Below are 20,201 nucleotides of genomic sequence, written 5' to 3'. Positions count from 1 at the left end.
TTTAAGTAATTGCTCCCACTCTTGATATTGATCACATGAATATCTTTCCATACCATTATCAGCTCGGAAACTTTCCACCCCCCACCCCACCCCCACCACCACCACCACAACACTCCCACTTATCTTTTACACTCTGTTCTTCCCAGCGGCAAAACAACCAAATCTACCACTAGAGCTTCTGCACTTTCCATCAACCTGCCTCTTCTGCGCTGGAATGTGTGCAGAATATCAATCGGTGCAGAGTTGCAGCACTGAAGTTCAGCTTCTGTGTAGCCTAAGGCCCCTCATCACAGCTTGATCCTGCATTGTACTTTTCTCACACTTGGCAAAGCCAGAGACTCAGTCATACCTTTAGAGAAAACGATGCCTCATGCAGGCTCAGGCTGTTTCTAGGTGTTTTTTATATTAAAAGGACATCATGATTTTAAATATCCAAGAAATGCCTTTCATGAAGCAGTGATCACTGTTATAAAGTTGTTATATTTGCATTTTCAAAATGCTGTTATGCCTTGAAATCAGACCTCAGGGAGGTTGACACTAAATATTAATGATTTTTAAATGAGAACAAATTACAGTGCAAAATAAAAAGTGTGAAGTAAAAACTCTAAACTGTATCTGCTGATAAGAGCTGTGTTTTAGGTATTTCTTCTGCAGCGGATTGAAAGCTTACAGTCTTCACACTTGGCAAGGTGTTCTTGCTTCAGGTGGTGGAAAAGGTTCATAGTGCTGCTTCTCTCAAACCAAAATAAAGACGAAAAAAAGTCTGAACCCTCTCTATACCCAGAGTTGTTACAGAGCTGCAAGTGTGTGTGTGTGTGTGTGTGTCTCTGTGTAACCCTTTTGTTTCCTCTTATCTTGCTCCATTTTCCTCCTCCTCAGCCAGGAAAGTGGGTGGTGTCGAAACTAAACAGGAAGCGCTGGAAAGATGAGATTATTTCAGTGAACCTCCATTTGCATAATTGAAAGTTGCTTATTAAACTTTCCAGTATGTTTGATGATTTGATAGAGTTCCTAGAGCTGTCTCTTTATTGTTTGTTGAGCCCAGTGTGAATACGGATCCGATGCCAGCCAGATTTGTCCTGCTGACCTTGTTGTTTTTGCTGTTGTTGTCTCCTGCAGATGCCCAGCCCACAGACGCGGAGCGAGAGGTGTGGGAGCAGGTGGACGTGGTTCTGAAGGACGCAAAGGGGATCCTGGACGAGCTGCAGGCGTACAAGGGAGCGGGGCAGGAGATCAGAGAGGTACAGCAGATACAAATATCCACCTCTGACTGCTGGCTACTGCTGCTGCTGCTGCTGCTTCCCTACTGTGCAGAAGAGGTTTGGAAGGGACGCTGCATTAGCTCATTTAAAGGCTTTATCAAGAGTTGATGAGCTCATAGGGAGTGTAGGTGTTACCTGTAACTGGATCTGATGTTCTTAGTAAGTTGCATCATACACTGCATTGTTTTCACTCACTGCGTATGCCGTCTTGTCTGTATTACTCTCTAAAAAGAGACTTTGTCAGTGGAAGTTAAATGAAAAAAGAATAAATGAAATGTCAATAAAAACAAGACATTATCAATTCTGACTTGCCTCAGGCTTCCTTTAAAGGCCAGAGCTTAACCAGACTGACACTAGAGAAATTTTACATTTAATTTCCAACCACGGCATCCCATTTTTGGGTTCACACAGAACAAGAGCGAGCGACAGTGTTTTTGTGAACAACGGAGTGCCCTCAAACGGGCTATTAAACTTTTATGATTAGTTCAGGAGCACTGAGTGGAATTTTGTTTCCAGCTGCTTTATCCAAAGAGAAGGAAACTTTTCTTTTAAAACAGTACTTCTATAGTTGTCTGACGCTGGACAGATGGACAGTTTTAAATTATTTCTAAAAATCAAAATCGATGCAGCAGAACTAAAGACTTTACACAACCTTTTTCACACCTGCAAACAGACTCTGATGTGTAAAGTTGATGGAGATCCCCTAAACAAGCGTCACTACACAGTTTTGGATGCCTTAAAATGTATCAAACTGTGAACTTCCATAAAGTCTTTTCTCCCTTGTAAGATTTAGACGAATGGTCTTTTTGGCGTTTCTATTTCCAGGCGATCCAGAATCCAAACGATGAGGCGTTACAGGAGCAGGCGTGGGCGGCCGTGGTTCCCTTGGTGGGGAAACTGAAGAAGTTCTATGAGTTCTCCCAGAGATTAGGTACGTATCTGTCTGCAGGGACCTTATAACACAGGCCTGGAAAAAGGAAGATCAGTGGTTCTTAGACTGTGGCTCACACTCACTCCTTTTCAAGCGGAACAAGCTCAGGTGTGAGATTTTGCTCGACTGCAAGCAACATTATGTGTTATGTGCAACAATATGAGCAGTCAATGGATTTAGTGCAGTTTCTAATTTAAAGCTATACCTGAAGGTGCTGCTTTCCCACGTCCATGAAGGGCGAAAGCAGGCGTCCTTCATGTAAAAGGTCTTTTAAAGTAGTGCCATATAGACACAACCTCCATACATGACCTTAATTGTTTGCATGTGCATCTGTGATATTGACTGCTGAGCTGCAAAAGTCAACAGACATGCAACACACACACACACACACACACACATAACATGCACCCCAGACTTATATAAACATGCTTTGAAAGCCCCCTCAGCCGTGCATTTCTCAACATGCTGCTTGCGTTGCACTGTGCGCTGACCTCTGTGTAGGATGGGGCTATAGGTTGTTTAATTAGCGTGGATACAGGGGTGGGGGGAGGGGGAGTAGGCTTACTGCTCCCTGATCATCTTATGACCCTGAGGCTGCGGGGGCAGGAGCGGGGTAGAGTCTGCCATGCCTTGACGCCCTCAACCCCGTAATCCCAGTGGCGGTGGAGAAGAAGGTAGTCGGCGGGAGCAGTGGGCGGCGGGCAGCCTGGTGATGGCTGTTATGTAACGAAGTAGGCCATGTCCCAGCCTCGGCTACTGTTCTATTTCAATGCCTTGACTTTAGGCTTCAGGGGCCATGACGGCCTCTGCAGCCGGGTGTCCTGCCTGATATGCATGGAGATGAAAGTCCTTTACTACAGGCTGGTGGAGCGACTACCAAGGATGGAAGATATTATGGTGGGAAGATTATGCAGTTAGCTTTGCATTTGAATTGAGGGGACAGATTTCCCCTGTACATGTATTAACTAGTAGTAGAGTCTTCATTTTACAGAAATATAAAACTGAGGATACCAGCAACCTTCCCACATTTGAAGAGTTGGTACCAGTAAATGCTTTTGCTTGATAAATGGCTTAAATGAAAGTTATATAAATAGTTTAATTTTGTAGAGCTGAAACATTTGGTTAGTTAACTTTGAATATGAAAAATTGGGACTTTTTTTTTTTTCTTCCTGCTCAAACTACTAGTTCTTGCATTGACACCCACATTTGACTTGAATTTGATTTAGCTGGCTGAGGAACATTCATTTTCTAGCTCATGTGACCACCACGATATTTTAAATATTGGTTTAACAGCAATATAAAACAGCAACAGCAACAAATGATTCTCGTTTGAGAGGCTGCGATCAGCAAATGTTTGACATTTTCGCTAGATGAATGACAAAAATTAATCAATTATGTAAGTTATGTAACTGCTGTAACTGCTCAATTTGACTTCAACTTAACACTAACAGAATATTAGAAGTTTTGTAGTGACAGGCCTGCTAAGATAATCACGATTAGACATTTTTGCTGTTATTCGAAATAAACAGCTCTGATTTTTAGTCAGTCTGGCCCGTCAGACATTGTAGGGTCTAGACCAGACTAAAGTCCCGCCATCCTCTGACCCTCCCCTCTCTGCGAGTAAAGCGCCTATGTGCCTGCCCGCATTCTGCTTGCCTGCTCCACCGTGACCTGATGAGATCAGACATCCCCCGCCCGCCCCGCCCTACCGCGACTTCCCGACATACTAGAGTGGCTCATTTCTGAAGGCCTGAAAGCAGCTCCATCTTAACTTCTGTTTTGACTGGGACGAAGAAGAGGCGGGGGGGAAACTGCAGCACTAAGGCCATTTTTAATCAGCCGCTTCGCTGCAAACGCTGGCCCAAGCAGATGGGAGTCATTACTGAATGGCAAACGTGCTCAATTTAGTGCACTGCACTGCCAGCGCTCTGTCCGTCTTCTAAAAGTCCCCTTACGATTATCTTAAGTGGACTGCTGTCTGATTCTGCCCTTTTCTGGGTTATGTTGACATCCGCATCGTCATATGTAATCAACAAGGATTGTAAAGTACACTTGGAATAAATCTATCTAACGTGCTCATGTGGTACCTCGCAGCCTTATTGCATCAGATGTGCAGCCCGCCTGCGTTATGTCATTATTGAAGCTTCTCTTCAGCGTCTAGACTGAATTCTAAACACTGTCTGTATCTATAAATAAAAATTCCCTCTGGGCTTTAAAGGTTTTCTGTTTGGTTTTTTTAAAACTGGGTGTTTGAACAAGACATGTTTGTTTAATAATTTTACATGCTTGAAAGTTGTTCACTACATTTCACTTAATCTTTTCCTCATTTCCCTGCCGGTGCTCCTCATGCATGCCTAGTTATCGGTTTGTGTGTGGGTATGCTATGTCAAGCCATGGCACAGGCTTTGTATTTACTTACTGTCAAAACAATGAATGTAATCCTGCCTGAATGAAATCCCGTTCCCCCACCCCCCCATTTCATGCCAATGAGATAATTAGTCCCATGTCTCATCTGCATCTGAGTAAGAAAGCCTCTCGGGGACCCCCCCTCAGACCCTCCCCCTGCTGCCCCCTCCAGACTGGCACTGGGCCCTGGGCAGTTTGGGCACCACTGCTGCCCCATTATCTGTCTCTGTCCTAATCAGGATGCTTCAGCTAGCTGACAGAATGCACTGTTCACGTAACTCACTGCGGTTATGATCCACTTCAAGAGCCGCTCTTTGGCCTCGTCCAGGATCTGCTGCTCCTCCTGACCTTCAGATTACCTCTCTTCTGGCTTTTAAAGATTAACTGGTGTTTTGCACCAACATAGTTAAAGTCGAATACATCGACTACAATATTATGTGATGCATTTTACACCTAATTATGACACATTTGGGCAGCAGTTGATCATTATTTTCATCACTGATTAATCTCTCAATTCCAGTCCAATGAACTGATTATCATTTAATCCATAAAAATGTAGGAAAAAAAAAAAAAGGTGATACAGGTTTGTTTGAATTTCCCAGAGCCCCTGCAGACACTGATGCATAATGTAGAGACAACTGTTTTGATAATCACTTTACTTGATTGCCCTTATGTTGTGTTTTGCTGCTTTTCTTTTTCATCTAGGATAGTAAATGAAACACATTTTGGTTCTACACTGTTGCTTGAATGAAATAAGACATTTGAAGACATCACTTTGGGCTTTTTAAGACATTTTGCAGACTAAGGAAATAATCAATGAATTGAGAAACTATTCTGTAGATTAATCAGTGATAAAAATAAGTTAGTTGCAGTTACTTGATTTGTTGACAAACTGTCCTACATTTTCTATCGCAGTATTCTCAGTATTCTCAGTATTTCTCCTTCCTTATGACCTTTGCATCTTTTCACTTGCTTGAATCTTCTTTTTGCTGCTTGAATGACAAAAAACTGAACAAGAAACATCATTCAGTAACACTCACTGATGACCTGGAAGACCATAAACACATCATCCAGTGTCTCAAGGTTCAAGGCCTTCATCAGGGTCCTTACACAATCAATAAAAGCCTTATATATTTTCCACAAAAAGGCAGATGTTTTTGTGCCCTCCCTCTGACAGCGCTGCGCCTCTAACACAGATATCTCTTCTTTTTTTTCCCCCTCACAGAGGCAGCGCTGCACAGCCTCCTGGGAGCTCTGACCAGCGAGACTTACAACGACCCCACTCAGCACCTGGAGCGGGAGCAGGCGCTGGCCAAGCAGTTCGCCGAGATCCTGCACTTCACACTGCGCTTTGATGAGCTTAAAGTATGGCTGTCTTACTTCTCCAGCACATCCCAAGTGTCTGTTGCTTCTTTTAAACCCCAACCGAACCTTTTAGATGTTGATATAAACTCTGCACTTTTCTCCTGTGATACAAACTAGACCTCTTAGTCGCTCTACAAACTGCTGATGCCCCCGAATTGATTTTTAGCTCTGTGCAATTTTAGACCGCAGCCAGTGAGTGCATGATTAGCATTTAATTAGAATCCTGATACTGCTCTGCTGTTTATAATACAGTGGATATCGGTGGAATGGCTAATAAGGGTTATAGAGGGGAAAGAGGGCTGCAAATTGTTGTCGTCCTGAGTCGAGTTTTGTATAATGTGGCAGGTTTTGTAGATGATGGAGGAAGGAAACTTTAAGAACTTATCTGGCTCAAATTCAGACACAAATCGCTTATGTCCAACCCAGAAAACACCAGGAATCAAGCGTGGGTGCCGGTCGAATGCCCATTGTCAAAAACATAATTGTGTGAGCACTCATCTGTTTAGACAGTGGGTGAACTGGTTCCCCTGCACCCTTTCTCCTTAGATACAAAAACTTAAAAAAGGCACCCCGACACCCCCAGGCGATTTGCTGCCATGTCCCAATTAGTACCCACTACCCAGACTGGCAAGATAAAAACATGAAGGTAGGGGGTGCAAGGTGGCACGCCAGGCCTATTCATCAATCTTTCACACCCATGCACGGGCTTCTGACCTAGTTAAAGTGTCTGTGCGACGTGCGGCCCCTCCCTGGCGAAGCAGCCTGTCTCTCCTGGTGCACACAGTGGACACAGACTGAGTACCAGTCTATTGTAGCGGGATTAGCATGCTGCCAGTGCAGCTTTGACTATGACAGGCTCATACAGGAATGAGGATAATTAGCCACATGATGAGCTCTCCGATGCAGTGACGTTTGAAAGAAGCTCTCTGGTTGGCCGGCTCCTATTTGAGGGGTCAGTTTGGCTTCACGGTGAAACCAGATGATCCATATTTTGTAGGAAGCGTGGCCAAAGAAGTGAACAGACTCCTCTTGTTAAGTGTTTTAAATAATATCAGACAGTAAGCCTACATTTGACCTGTGCTCTCTCTAACCTCGCCTCTCCTTAATGAGACCCTTTATACCCTTTTGTCAGCTTCATAATTGTTGACCCTCTTGTCACAAAGTATACTGATGCACAGCCCGACTGTAACAGGAAAATAGCCAAATTTCTCCTGACAGGATGAGCGGGGATGTGGATGTAAAGGGGGATGACTGTCAGAGGATTTAAATCCAGTTCAGCAAATAAAATTGTAATTGTATCTGTGTTCTTTTCATGCCATTTCCCCCCCCAAAGCTATGTTTCTGCCTTGTTGGCTAAACCATTCTGTCATGACGATGGCGTGTTTGATCCAGAGCTGAATGTCCTGCTGCAGGCTGTGCCACCTACAGACATGCAGAGAAACTCTCTCCCTCCTCCTCCTCTCTCTCTGTACTAAGATGCATTTCCGTTATTTATTTATTTATTTATTTTGCAGATGACAAATCCTGCCATTCAGAATGACTTCAGCTACTATCGGAGAACCCTGAGCCGAATGCGGATCAACAACGTACCGGTGAGCACATTCTGTCTCTCTCCTCTGTGGGTGGTGAGGTGTTTGTATTAACAAGGGATCACATGACGGCTTGTATGTAAAAAGAGTTGCTCATAGTGAACCCACAAAGAAACTGAATTATCACCCGACTGCTTTATCCCTCAGCTCCGTGGAGCATTTTAACAACTTTCAGCTCACTGTTTTGGTTTTACCGCTTGTAATTTTACTGTTATGATCCACAGTCAGCCTCGTTTCAGCCGCTCTGAAAATCAACTGACCGTCGCTAAACAGCAGACCAACAGAGTTTGCAACTATCTGGTGAACATAGTGGAGCATTTAGCAGCTAAAGAGCCTGGTACTTTGAATAGGAGTTGATAGAGACTGAAAACAGAACTAAAGAGAGTTATTATTGTTCTTCTATTTACCTGGTGGCCAAACACACAACTCCAACTAAATGTGAGTGTTGCTCCGTACCTGCTGGATGTGTAAATACATTCTAACAAATTCTCCATGTCTGCTTTAAAAAATGCTAATATGTCAGCCTGTTTCTGCTGGCTCTCAGCTGCCAAGAGCTCCACTATCTTCGCCAGCTAGTCGCTAACTGTCTCTGCGGGAGGTTTTTTTTTTTTTTTTAGACCTCTTTTGCTGAAAACAGCTGCCTTCTCTGAAAACCACACTACAGGAGCAGTGAAAGTGAACCAACACAGTAAAGTTGCAGGCTAGACAGCTAAAGAATGAGCTGAAACTCCCATAAAGCTCAGAAGGGAGCTGCAGCTTCAGGTGATAATTCTCTGTAAGTTCACATTGTCACCTTGTTTTCTGTTGTCGTTTGGTACATTGCTATTACAAAACTATTTGTGTTAACTGCTTCAACTGGATATGAGCCACTGGTTTCAAGTATCACTTAATGCTGTAGCATTAAGATTTTCCTTAATTGGAATCAGTGCACTAAACAGACATGACACATAACAGTGAAGCATAGATTTAGTCCTCCAAACAAGGGTAGCATTTATGTCAGCTATCAATAGATGCAGTAGAGATGGCTGAGTTTATTTTAATACAATAATGTTCATTTTAGTGTTCAAGCAGTCTGTAATTTATTATTCCTTTTTAATGTTTCCGTAGCGCTGGCCCTGATCAAGAGCATAAATCATGCGTCATTGTGATTCGTCTGTACTCAGACCTGATGTTGATCAGAGCTATCAGCTCTCACGATGATCCCAGCACAGTTCAGACTGCATCAGAGGGAAGGCAGGGACGATGAATGAAGTCTGCTGACTGTTAGAGCTGCTGGGAGTCAGGAAGAGTGCGACAGGAAGCGTCTCGCTACGCGTATTCAGAGCCCCACAGGGAGTTTCAGGGAGTCTAAAGCATAAAATGTGCTGGGCGGCAGCGCGGTGCGGCAGAAACTGATCCCAAATCAGTGGCATGGCCCAAACCCTCTAGAGATGAAACGGTTAATTCCAGGTCAGTGTGGAGGCTGTACAGTAGATGATGCCCTCTGGGATCTAGTCAGACAACACAACGGGTCTCTGTTTCAGATTCATGCTTTTTACAAATAGTTTTGCAATGATTGGTGACAAATATCCTTCCACCCAAACCCTGTTCTTAACCTGCCAGTGTGAACCAAACTAAAGAGGTTAGATTTGTCAAACAAACTCAAACACGTGATTGCCTGTAGATTAGATTTATTTGTGGTGTGAAAGCAAAGCGACCGATGACTGAATTGTGTGATATTTCTGATAAATGAAAAAGCTAGAATACTGTTGATTGTTGCTGCATGTATGGACTTTGCCTGATGCGTAACAAAGTGGAAATAAATTAAACCAGCTCTGTGTTTTATTTTAGAATTTCTTTGTTAAAGCGGCTATTAATAATTTTTATGCTGACAGTAGATCAGGTGACTAATTTATGTAAAAAATGTTCCTCACAGTGACAAACCCACAGAATTATCCCCCGACTCTGCAGCCCACCTCAAAATAGATTGTTTTGGTGTCCTTCAGCTGCAGAGAATATCAGGCTCACATTTACTGGGTTCACTAGCGAGGGAGTCATTGTCAGTCAAGTCCGTTGAAGGCTGGGGCCTCTCTGTGTGGCTCCTCTCTTGGTCCCACAGTACAGAGACATGCAGGGTCAGTTAAATAGTGACTCTAAATGGCCAGAAGGTGTGAGTTTAAGCATGAATGGTTGTCTGGGTGCACCCCCCCTCTCAGCCAGTATCAGCTAGGACTGGCTCCACTTCCCCTGTGACCCTTAAGACTAAGCAGTATAGAGAATGAATGAAGGTGTTTGTTTATTCATTTTAGGAATAGATTTTATCCGTTTCTGCAAATTAACTCTTGTTTTTTTTTTTTTTTTTTACATAAAATTACAATATAATTGATTTATCTAAGTGCCAAAAACTGGAAGCAGCTCACTCACTACTGTTAAAGTGTTATGGGATGCTTCCTGTATTGATCGCAGGCAATTGGAGATATAAAATTCAAGGATCCATTTGCTTTCTTACATCATACACGTTGCACTTGACCAGATGTACATTTAAGAGAGTTTGCTGCAAGAAATGGTGAGATTCGAGTGTGCAGAAGTGAAACTTCTTAGTTTTGACCGTCTGACGGGGGCTGAGTCTCCAAACCAGAATACGCCATCAGGCAAATGGGCCCAGACAAGTTGTCGTTAGGACCTGTCACTGCTGAAAGGCGCTCCGGCTGCCGTCCTGCCTCATAGCTCAGCCTCACGCAGCAATTTAGTCACCACTCAGACATCTGAGATGAAACACATCTGTCCCCGCGGTAAAAGAGTCTTTCAGCTCATATTTCATCATTTGTTAATACATTGGTTTGAAATTTTTGGGATATTATTCATATTCTGTCAGTGTTCTCATAAAAAAAAAAAAAAAACACAAAGGCATTAAAAGCTCTTGTTATTTAAATATGCAGACAAATTTAGAATAGGCTGTTCAAGAGACACCTTGTTCTTTGTTACCCGCCAGGTGTTTTCAGTGTCTCATTCAGTCTGAAACTATAAAGCAGCAGGATGGGTTAGTCAGCTGGGAAACCAGGAGCAGCAGCAGGGGTTCACTGGTGTCGTTCGTATCAGTATTTTACTTTTATGTCAATTATCACAATCTATTGGAGCTGTATGACAACAACGAGGGTGATGCCGAACAAAACTTCCAATTGTTCTACATACATTTTGTTCATACATCTTTAAATAGATAATTCGCTCATTATGTATTTTAACAACAGAACTGGTGTTCACAGTAAAGAGCGAGCCACTCTGCCAGCTGTTTTAAAGCCTTTCTAGAGCTGTTTAGATCCTCCTCTCATCTGTCTCATGGGAGCAACTCTGAGGCACATGAAGGGAGTCAGTATGTGTGGTTTTACTCTCAGACTTGTTTGTTTGTCTGTTTGGTTATTTTTCTACTTAGCAGGGACAATACACAGTACAGAACAATGGCAGCTCTACACACCAGCCTAAGTAAAAGTCAGTAAGTTGATCATAACAAAAAACTAGACGCATCTAACAAAACAGCTTGACACGGTGGGAGAAGCGACACAGTTTGCCTTTTAGCAGAGCCGTCAAACTACTTTTGTCCATTGAATTCAGAATATTGGTTATTGTGCAGCTGAACTGTTTGTACTCAGGACTCATCCTGCACTCGCCTGTGTAGACTGAACGGATGATGTTTTAATGACATGTCTCGTGTGTATTTGAGGTAAGAACCAGCGACCGACACAAGAGTCCTTCTGAGCTCCAGGGTCTCTGAGTCAAAGGTCAGAGTCAGCTACAGGACAAAGAGATGCCAGACAGAAAGCTATGTTGCAATGAAATGTCTTTGCATTTGTGATTTGCAGGCTGAGGGTGAGAATGAAGTCAACAATGAACTGGCCAATCGGATATCTCTGTTCTACGCAGACGCCACACCCATGCTGAAAACATTAAGTGACGGCACAACGAAGTTTGTATCGGAGGTAAGACCAACAGGAGGAAGCAGCAAAGACTTTGAACACACATGAGAGCATCCTCTCATTTCTTCTGGTCTTTCCTTAGAACAAGAACCTGCCCATCGAGAACACGACAGACTGCTTAAGCACAATGGCGAGCGTGTGTAAAGTCATGCTGGAGACGCCGTAAGTACCTCCCAGCCGCTTTAGTTGTTGCTCTTTCCAGCTATGAGTCTAATCCCCCGCTCTGTGTCCTTCTCAGGGAGTACCGCAGCCGATTCGCCAGTGAGGAGACGGTGTCTTTCTGCCTCAGGGTGATGGTCGGGGTCATCATCCTGTACGACTACGTCCATCCCGTCGGAGCTTTCGCGAAGTCGTCCAAAATCGACGTGAGTACAGCCACCCCGTCATCCACCTTCGCAACTCGCTGAACAAAGCTAACGGCCCGTTTGTTGTCCGCAGATGAAAGGCTGCATCAAAGTCCTCAAAGATCAGCCTGCCAACAGTGTAGAAGGCCTTCTCAACGCTCTCAGGTAAGCTCATGTCCAAAGCAAATTGTGTCTCTCCCCCATCAGCCCAGCATGTAATGCGATTATAGCTACAGTCTGGCAGCGAGCATACTTTTCACCGCCCCAGTTGCGGCTGTCATTGAAAGGAGGCGGCCGCTTGTGCTGCGAGCTGAATGATGCCGGTGGATGTCCACAAGCAGCAGACAGACCTCTCGGTTAATTTCGCTCAGCGCAGTGACTCACTCTGTGCCACAGTCCAGCGGGGATTCGGCCAGCTGGGAGCCCTCCGCTAGTTTCGAGTTGGGTGTCGAAGCCTCTCCAGAAAGGCCGATTACATCTGACACCTCGTCCCCCTGCTCAGTCTCCCAAATGTTACCCCGCCTCGCCTGGCGCTCACAGCTGGCCGAGCTGACTGGGCCGTTTCTGTGGCGACCTCACATCTGTAGCTCTCCCTCTGTAGCGGGGCCCGAGGCAGGCCGGCGCTACCGGGTCGCATGAGGTCACTCGCATGTAAAAGTCACCAGATTTTGTCAGTGGATACGTTCCCAATCTGACAGAGGATGACAAGATATTATAGACGTACTCCAGAGAGTAACTGAGTTCATTTAGTCAAGTACTGTACATAAGAAAAGAAATGATTTATCGAGAAAACAAAAAGCAGATGAAGCGTTAAAATACTTAATACTCCACACCTCAAATACTGCAACTCGATCGGCTACAGCCGTAAAATTTTATTTCCACATTCATGCATCAATACTAACAATTGACTAATGTATTCGTCAGTAATATATCAATTACTGGGGCCACTGAGGAAAACTACAGGTACATTTCTTGCTAATGGTGAACTTTTACTTAAGTAGGATTTTGAATACAAAACTTTTACTTGTAACTGAGTATTTTTACGTTGCCGTATCAGTACTTTTACTGCAGTTAAGGGTCTGAATACTTCCTCCACGATTGGGACGTACAGGAAGATGTGATCTGGTCACTGATGTGTGTGTGTTTGTGTTTTTTTTCTTTGTCACCTGCAGGTACACAACCAAGCATCTGAATGATGAATCAACCAACAAGACTATCAAGAGCATGCTGCAGTAGGACTGAGCTGCTGTACAACTGCTTGCCTCACACCCTGCTGGGGGGAGACACCACTCTCCTGACTGATGTCGGTGCACAGAATGTTTTTGTTTCCTTTTATATGCTTTTTTTTTTTTTTTTTTTTTGAATTTTATAATGGAAAAAAGAGCTACAGCTCCGCCCTCTTTTATAATGCAAAATGCTACTGCCATTATGAACGTCTTTTTCTGTGCCAAAAAGATGTTGCTGAGATGTAATGTTTTCGATAAAAGGCCATGCGACGATGGCAGCTAATGAAAGCATTGTGGATCCTCTGGTGTTTTTAAACATGTCTTGTTTTTCCCTATATAAGGGACGGAGTGCTTTGACTTGAAAATTTAAAAGAGAGAGATATATAGAGAAGTATATATTATTTTTGTTTGATTCGTTATTTAATATTACATCCTCTGCATGATGAAAATGATGTCTTTTCCTTCTATTTAAAAAGAAACTAATGGTTCAGTTTAATTTGTCTGCTCTATTGTGCATTATTAAATGTTTTGTTATTATTCAAATGGTACTTGTCGAGATGAGATTTAAGAGTACTGTTTTTATATTTTTTATAGGTTTTGATTTGTGCATATGTCCTTTTTTCATAGTTGTGTTGTATTTTTCATTTGAGAAACTTTAAACTGTGATGTGTGCAAAATCAGATTAAAATTGGGAGTCTGTACTGTAGATGGACAGTATGTTGTGGCTGGAGAAATTAAAAGGAGAACTCGTTTTCTACAACCCACCTTGTCAGATTTGATCTCTTATCTCATATGGTTGGACGGCTCAGAGGAAGATTTATTTTAAAAAACTATTATTTTCTCATGTGAAAAGCTCTGATGTAACATCTCCTGGGCAGTGAAGAAGAACATTTTAGATCTCACAGTTTTTATGAAACAGACACAGTGACGCACACAGAGTCAGTTTATTTAGTTTGGAATGAGCTCAGCCACTAGGAGTAGTTAAACAAAATGCTCGTTCACTTTTTTTGCTGAGAGCTAGATGAAAACATTGATATCACTCATGTCTGTACGGTAAAATATGGAGCTTCAGCTGGTCAGCTCAGCTTTAGGAGGTGTCAATTAAAACAGGTTTGTGGAGTTGTTTTGTTCATTTAAAAGATTTGTTGTCACTGAATATGTAGTTTGATCATTTTAATGTTTTTTTTATATTAACATTTTTATATTTAATTTCTTCAAATTCGTCCACTTGGATTCAAGGATAAACTGGTTAGATTTTAGGGGTCAAAGGTCAAGGCCACGGTGACCTTGCAAAACCCTTTTTTTTTTGGCCATAACAGAGGAATTCATACGCTTATTATGACAAAACTTCCCACATATGTCTAACAGGATAAAAAGATGATGTGATGGCATTTTATGTCCAAGAGGTCAAAGGTCAACTTCACTGTGATGACTTAATGTTCTGCAAAAAGCTTTTTGTCATACTCAGTATACTGATACTGAATCTGTGACTGTGATATTTGGTGCCCACCTTAAACTGCTGATTGTCGAGATCCTCTAAGCTTGACAAGTGTCCGCATCTTAGAATTTGTTGTTTCTTCACAGCAGCATTCATATTTGCAGCGCTGTCTGCTGTCACAGCGACAACTGTGTTCAGTCAGTCCGCTTTATTAGCAGAGCATGTAAACGCATATAAGGAGTCTGACTGGTTTTGTTTCTCTCTGTCGCACACATAGAGCAGAATAACAAGTTAAGTCAAATCAGTTTTGTTTATACAGAATCAAAGATTTCCCTCACAATCTGTACATCAAACAACATCCTCCATCCTTAGACCCTCAACTTGTCCACTAAATAGCTGATTTTGGACAGGCATGGATGTAAACTGCAACTTGTCTGATTGGTGCAGCGGCGAGACTGTAATTCTAGCTGAGCCATTTCATCTCTGTTTGAGCGCACCACAGCTCATAGGGCTGCCACATACAGATGGGGGACAAATTAAAGGAAAAAAGTCGGGCCCCCACGGGCCTCCACGATAGTTCAGTTCTCCTTGTCAAGTCTGTTAGAGGGACGGACGCTGATCCTCAACAAGATCTTCCCTCATTTATACTCATGTATACATATAATCTTTATTTCATCAAGTAATCACCTTGAGACAGACAGCCTGACATAACAAAAAGACTGACTGCATCAGAGACAATCACAGACATCATTAAAAAGACTGGAAGATGAAAGTAAATATATCATTTGGTCTTATGGAGGTGGTGGTGGAGAGCTTTGTCTTACACGTTGGTCTGTAGCCGTTCAGTTAAAGCAGCTATAATTGATATTTTTACTCTAATAGTGTGAAAAAAGCCACATGGATCGATGAACGATGAGAACTCCAGTTCCCCTCCGCTCTGTGGAACTTTATAGTGAGTTTCATCTCATTGTTCAGAAGTCTGGCCACAACTTTACTTGATTGATTCACTCTAATAGTGTGATTTTAAGCAGCAGCAGGCAGCTGTTTACACTGAAAACAGCTCTGAAAACCGGCTGTAACAGCAGACAGACACAGTTAGAGAGTAGCTGGTGAACACGGCGGAGCTGAAGAGACAAATATTTCTCTGAAGAGACGATAGCGCTAACTGCCTGCTGGCTGCAGCTTCATATTTACTAAACAGAGAAAAAAGTCGTATTAATCGTCTCCTCTAACTCTCAGTAACATCTGCCAAAATGTCGAACTCTTCCATTAAGCAGTAATGAATCAACATTAACAAGACAGGATTAGTTCCAGTCTCGTGAAAGGAAAACAAGAAATGTTTTGTTTGTTTTCTTCGCTCAGTAAATGAAAAACACACATTTATACATTCGTCACTGTTACTACATCTACATCTGAGCCATGCTCCCTTTGCCTTTTATGACTGTGTGTCGTTAATGGCTCATTAACAAACATAATTGTATGATGTCAGTGACAAGTGGTCATCTCCCTTTCATGGCAAAAAATAAATAAAAAGCTTTTCTGGATCCATTATTCCTTCCTTCCACATTAAAGCTTTTCTCCTTTTACTCTCATCCATCAGTAAGAGAAAAAAAAAAAATCCTTTCAGTTCATTTTCAGCCCACTAACCTTCCTCTTTTTTTCTCCTCTGTTCTGTGGTGCTTCAGAGTGAGAAGGGGGCTACTCTTGGGTGGGCACTGCAGCACTATGCGTTGGAGAACTTCTCAGGGTCAAAGAGAGCGAGGCAGCAGAGTGTGCATGGGTGTGTCCTCTGCAGCATCACTGCACTAACATGAGACATGAGAAAGGAAGGAAACAGGAGGGAGTGAAGGAGGCAGATGGGGGGGGGGGAGTAAAGTGGTTTAATCTTGGGTGGGTTTTAAAGTCCTTGAGGGAGAGAGTGGTAAAAAAGGTAAAGAGCTGATCCCAAAGCTTGAGTTGCAGTTTTTAAGATTTCTATTAATGAATGACTGCAGCTCTAATGTGTTTGTAAAGTATACATCACTCACAGAAAACACTGCCCGTTCGTCACCGTGACAACCTCTCAGCGTGCAGCGGTAACCTTGTTTTGATCTCCTACCGTGACCCTCGATGCGGAGGCTCTCGCTCATCCTGCATCATCAGCTGAGACGGCAGCTCTGATATCCACATGAGTGGACCCTTTTTCGCGGGGAGAAACTGAGTCAACCTTTATGTCTAAAAACGGCTGAAATTATGACAACTGTGCACCAAACCTCCAAACTGCCCTTTACACACAGACGGTGTGACAGATACAGAAAGAGGATGAAAATCTGTGGATGTTGTGAACTGAATGAAATGGAAAATATAATTAATTTGATTCTCTACTGACCTTGATATCGTGATTTATGATGAATATTGTTTAAAAAGGTTAAAGTTCCAGTAAGCCTGGAATAAAAGGAAGAAAAAAACAAAAACAACTTATGAAAGGTGAAGTCCTCATACGTTTTATAGATCATGACGTGAATGAGACTCACTGTGTTTAACTGTAGAAAATCTGTATTTTTCCTTTTAAAAAATCACTGTGAATGATCTAGTTTTTAAATTATTTGCTTTTGAATTATGTACTTAATTTGTCATCTCGGACAAGGTGTGTCTTCCTGGCAGAAATTAGACACCTCCACACTCAATTACAAAAGCCCAAAGGACTAACTCTGTTTATTCATTATTCATCTGGAGTTATCTGCAGTGAGGACGCAGGGTGCAAAGAGCCTGACATTTCATTCTACTTGAAGTTGAAGAAACTGAGGTGCAGAGAAGTGAAAAAATATTTTTAATATGCTCGACTTGTGCCCAAAAGCAGGCACTAAGAGACAAGAGCGCCAAGCGTGAAACATGCTGCAGTTTGGAGTTGCTGCCTGTTCACGCCTTTTTGTGTTTCTTTTCCATTTTTACACTCACATTTGTGCACAAATTGAGCTTACCAAAAATATATTTCCCATTTTGGGGCATTGACTCATTTGGGAAGCTGTGCCTCCAGATTTCAATCAGGTCCTGGACCGAGGTTTTAGTTAGTGTGTGTGTACAGATGGGAGACCAATTTCATATTCCTGTCCATACTTGTACATCTTATGTCCATAGTGTAAATATTTATTTATCATTACAACATATATGTATTTGCTACTGCTGATTTTCTACTGTTGTTTTCTTTACTCTTTTTTTTTTTTCTATTGTTACTGCTGTAACATGTGAATTTCCCCCTAAATAAAGAAAAAGTCTAAGTCTAAGTCAATTAAAAGGAAAAAACAGGCACTTTGCCTTAATGAGCCTCCAAAACATCTTCAGTGCTCTTTGGCGTAGATGGTCCAAGTTTGTGGATATCTCCATTTGGTGTTTCACTCCAAAATCCAACATAAGTAATAGTGTCTGAATCGTGCCATTTTCATACTGATTAATCATTCAGTGACCCCTGGTTCCCTCTATGGAAGCACTCAGGTTTGTCACTTAGTGTGACCTCCATCTGCATATTTGTGTTGCTCAGTTATCATGGACATAGTTTAGCTGCTTCATGTGACTGAAGAACGACCACGAGATGTTGTTGGATCAAAAACAACAAGAAAGTTGGACATTTTTGGGGATTTTTTTTTATGTCTCCAAGGTCAAGAGTAAGTCCTTCAATATCCTCTGTACTGACAGAAGATTCATCTTCCTGGTGTGAGAAACTTCAATATTGAATACCTCGCAGAAAACATCTCTTTCTCATGACCCCGATCGCTCAGAGGGCATTAGGACGGCTGTCACCACGTAGCTGTGGGTTATATTTTATGATGACTGAAGGTGCGACATTAAAGAAATCTACCTCCTCTCGTACAGTGAGGCCTTTTCTCACGTTGCTTGACAGTTTAACATTTGGACTATTACAGTGTGTGTGTGTGTGCCACAGTGAACTGGCACAACTGTCAGTTATTTCTGAGTAAAGAGTTTCTTCTTTGATTCCAGTGAAAACCCCAGCAGCCTGAGAACTGTTCTGTCCATAAACCACAAGGCCCTAACACATTGCTCATCTGTCTCTGGGGTGAGAAACAAGTTCACTTTTCCGAGAAAGACAACGGCTATCCTCTGAGACCACCCCGCCACCCTCTCAACCACCCCTCCACACACAAACACACTGTCACAGATGCAGACCCCCCCCCCCGAAAATCCCACTTCCTTCTGCACGTTGCTTTAATCGGGGGAGTCTTAGTTAATCAGTTGTGTCAAAACATTAACGGCTCATTGAGGATCACGTTTCATGCCAGCAAAACTGAACCAAGAGTGCTGTAATCTCTGTCCGTTGGGCAGATAGGACTATTAGCTTGGGCAAAGCATCAGTGCTTTATCAGGAACTAAGAGGCAGTGAAAGTATTGCTACACACGAGCGAGAAGGCACAGGCCAAGTTCCTCTAAAACACGGTCAAACAAAGTGGACGTTTTTGTTTTAGTGAACTTCTGCTCATAAACATCCTTTCACACATTAAAAAATAGTCTTTCTATATTAAGATTTTTGAGGACAGTCTGTACAAAGTGATCTGTTATAATCCTACAAGGGTCATGCACCAAGTAGATAAGCGTTCAGTTTCACCACAGTTTTTCCATTATTAGAATAAAACTAAACACTTTTCTCTTCTGTTCTTGGAGCAAATTAATGTTGAAAGTGTGAATATTTGGATTAATGAGGTTTGCTTTTAGGGCTGACACAATGAGTTTTAGTTGGACAGAAAATGCACAATTTTTTTGGGATAATTTAGTTTGAGTCATCTTCAGAGAAATCAGCTTTTCAATGTTAAAGATCTTTCATGATAGAAAACCAAATAACATTTTAATTCTGAACTATTATTTGTACAAAACAAGCAAATTGACAAATTGATGTTTAAATATGTGGGAAATTCACTTTTTTTTTCTTTTTTCGTTGTTTTTTTTATAGATTAATCGGTTAATGATGATGATAATTGGCAGATTCATTGAAAATAAGCATTACTGTTGGAGCTGTAAAACATTTACACAGATTTCTTTAATTCACCTCATAATTTCACATTTCAGAGTTCGTTGTTGACACTGGAAACAGAAACCAACCTGAAGATCCATTAATAGCTGTTCTGGACCTTTCAGTCGTATCACACAATCTTCCTCATTGGCTGGAGTTGTCCAGTTTTCACTGAAATGTAGATTCTTACATTTCCATTTTACCGTGCACTTTGAGCACTTTTTTGTACATTTTGAGATTCATAACAGTTGAGATTTGAAATAATTAAACCTGGAGATAACCGTCAACCAAATAATCTCACCAAAAGCTCCATTTAGTAGCTGTTAACCTGATTATGTCATTTAGCCAAATTAGCATTGTGGCTCTAGTGATGACAATGTCTCTCTGTTGGTTGGTTACTGCTTTGGTTAACTTCGGGATGCAGCTAGATTTGCGTGATCTAAGTCAAGTGGTTTTGGATGAGCCGCAGCGGTTTAGACCTGTCATGTAACCTTCGGGCGGGGTTTCGGTGTGACGACAAAAACAACGGCAGCTCCTAAAGAGGTTAGCACAGATCTGCTAAAGCATTAGTTATATCTGGAGAGTGTTTCTTCATAAGGTTTGTTGGTCTGATTGGTTGAAGTTGGCCTGTGTTAGGCAGTGATAGACAGATGGTTCATCCAATCACCTGCTGAGTATCTTTCAAATATGC

General features: G+C 42.2%; 2 protein-coding genes across 2 annotated transcripts in view; one reads left to right on the top strand and one right to left on the bottom strand.

Moving 5' to 3' along the window:
* The window catches only part of fam49bb (family with sequence similarity 49 member Bb), a 32,057-nt gene extending 18,224 nt beyond the window's left edge, over positions 1 to 13,833 (top strand). Inside the window, exons 4-12 of the mRNA XM_070853165.1 lie at positions 1,120 to 1,241; positions 2,088 to 2,193; positions 5,825 to 5,964; positions 7,479 to 7,556; positions 11,390 to 11,506; positions 11,586 to 11,665; positions 11,742 to 11,868; positions 11,942 to 12,012; positions 13,020 to 13,833. Coding sequence (XP_070709266.1) covers positions 1,120 to 1,241; positions 2,088 to 2,193; positions 5,825 to 5,964; positions 7,479 to 7,556; positions 11,390 to 11,506; positions 11,586 to 11,665; positions 11,742 to 11,868; positions 11,942 to 12,012; positions 13,020 to 13,083 — 905 coding nt within the window. The 3' untranslated portion in view covers positions 13,084 to 13,833. The remainder of the gene's footprint in view (positions 1 to 1,119; positions 1,242 to 2,087; positions 2,194 to 5,824; positions 5,965 to 7,478; positions 7,557 to 11,389; positions 11,507 to 11,585; positions 11,666 to 11,741; positions 11,869 to 11,941; positions 12,013 to 13,019) is intronic.
* LOC139220726 (uncharacterized) overlaps positions 1 to 20,201 on the bottom strand; it is a 275,609-nt gene that overhangs the window by 120,553 nt on the left and 134,855 nt on the right. The gene's annotated exons all lie outside the window — the stretch shown is intronic.

The sequence above is a fragment of the Pempheris klunzingeri genome, chromosome 21 (genome assembly GCF_042242105.1).
Source record: "Pempheris klunzingeri isolate RE-2024b chromosome 21, fPemKlu1.hap1, whole genome shotgun sequence".
NCBI classification, from domain to species: domain Eukaryota; kingdom Metazoa; phylum Chordata; class Actinopteri; order Acropomatiformes; family Pempheridae; genus Pempheris; species Pempheris klunzingeri.
The sequence above is the reverse complement of the archived record's forward strand: the minus strand, read 5'-3'. Positions and strand labels throughout refer to the sequence as shown.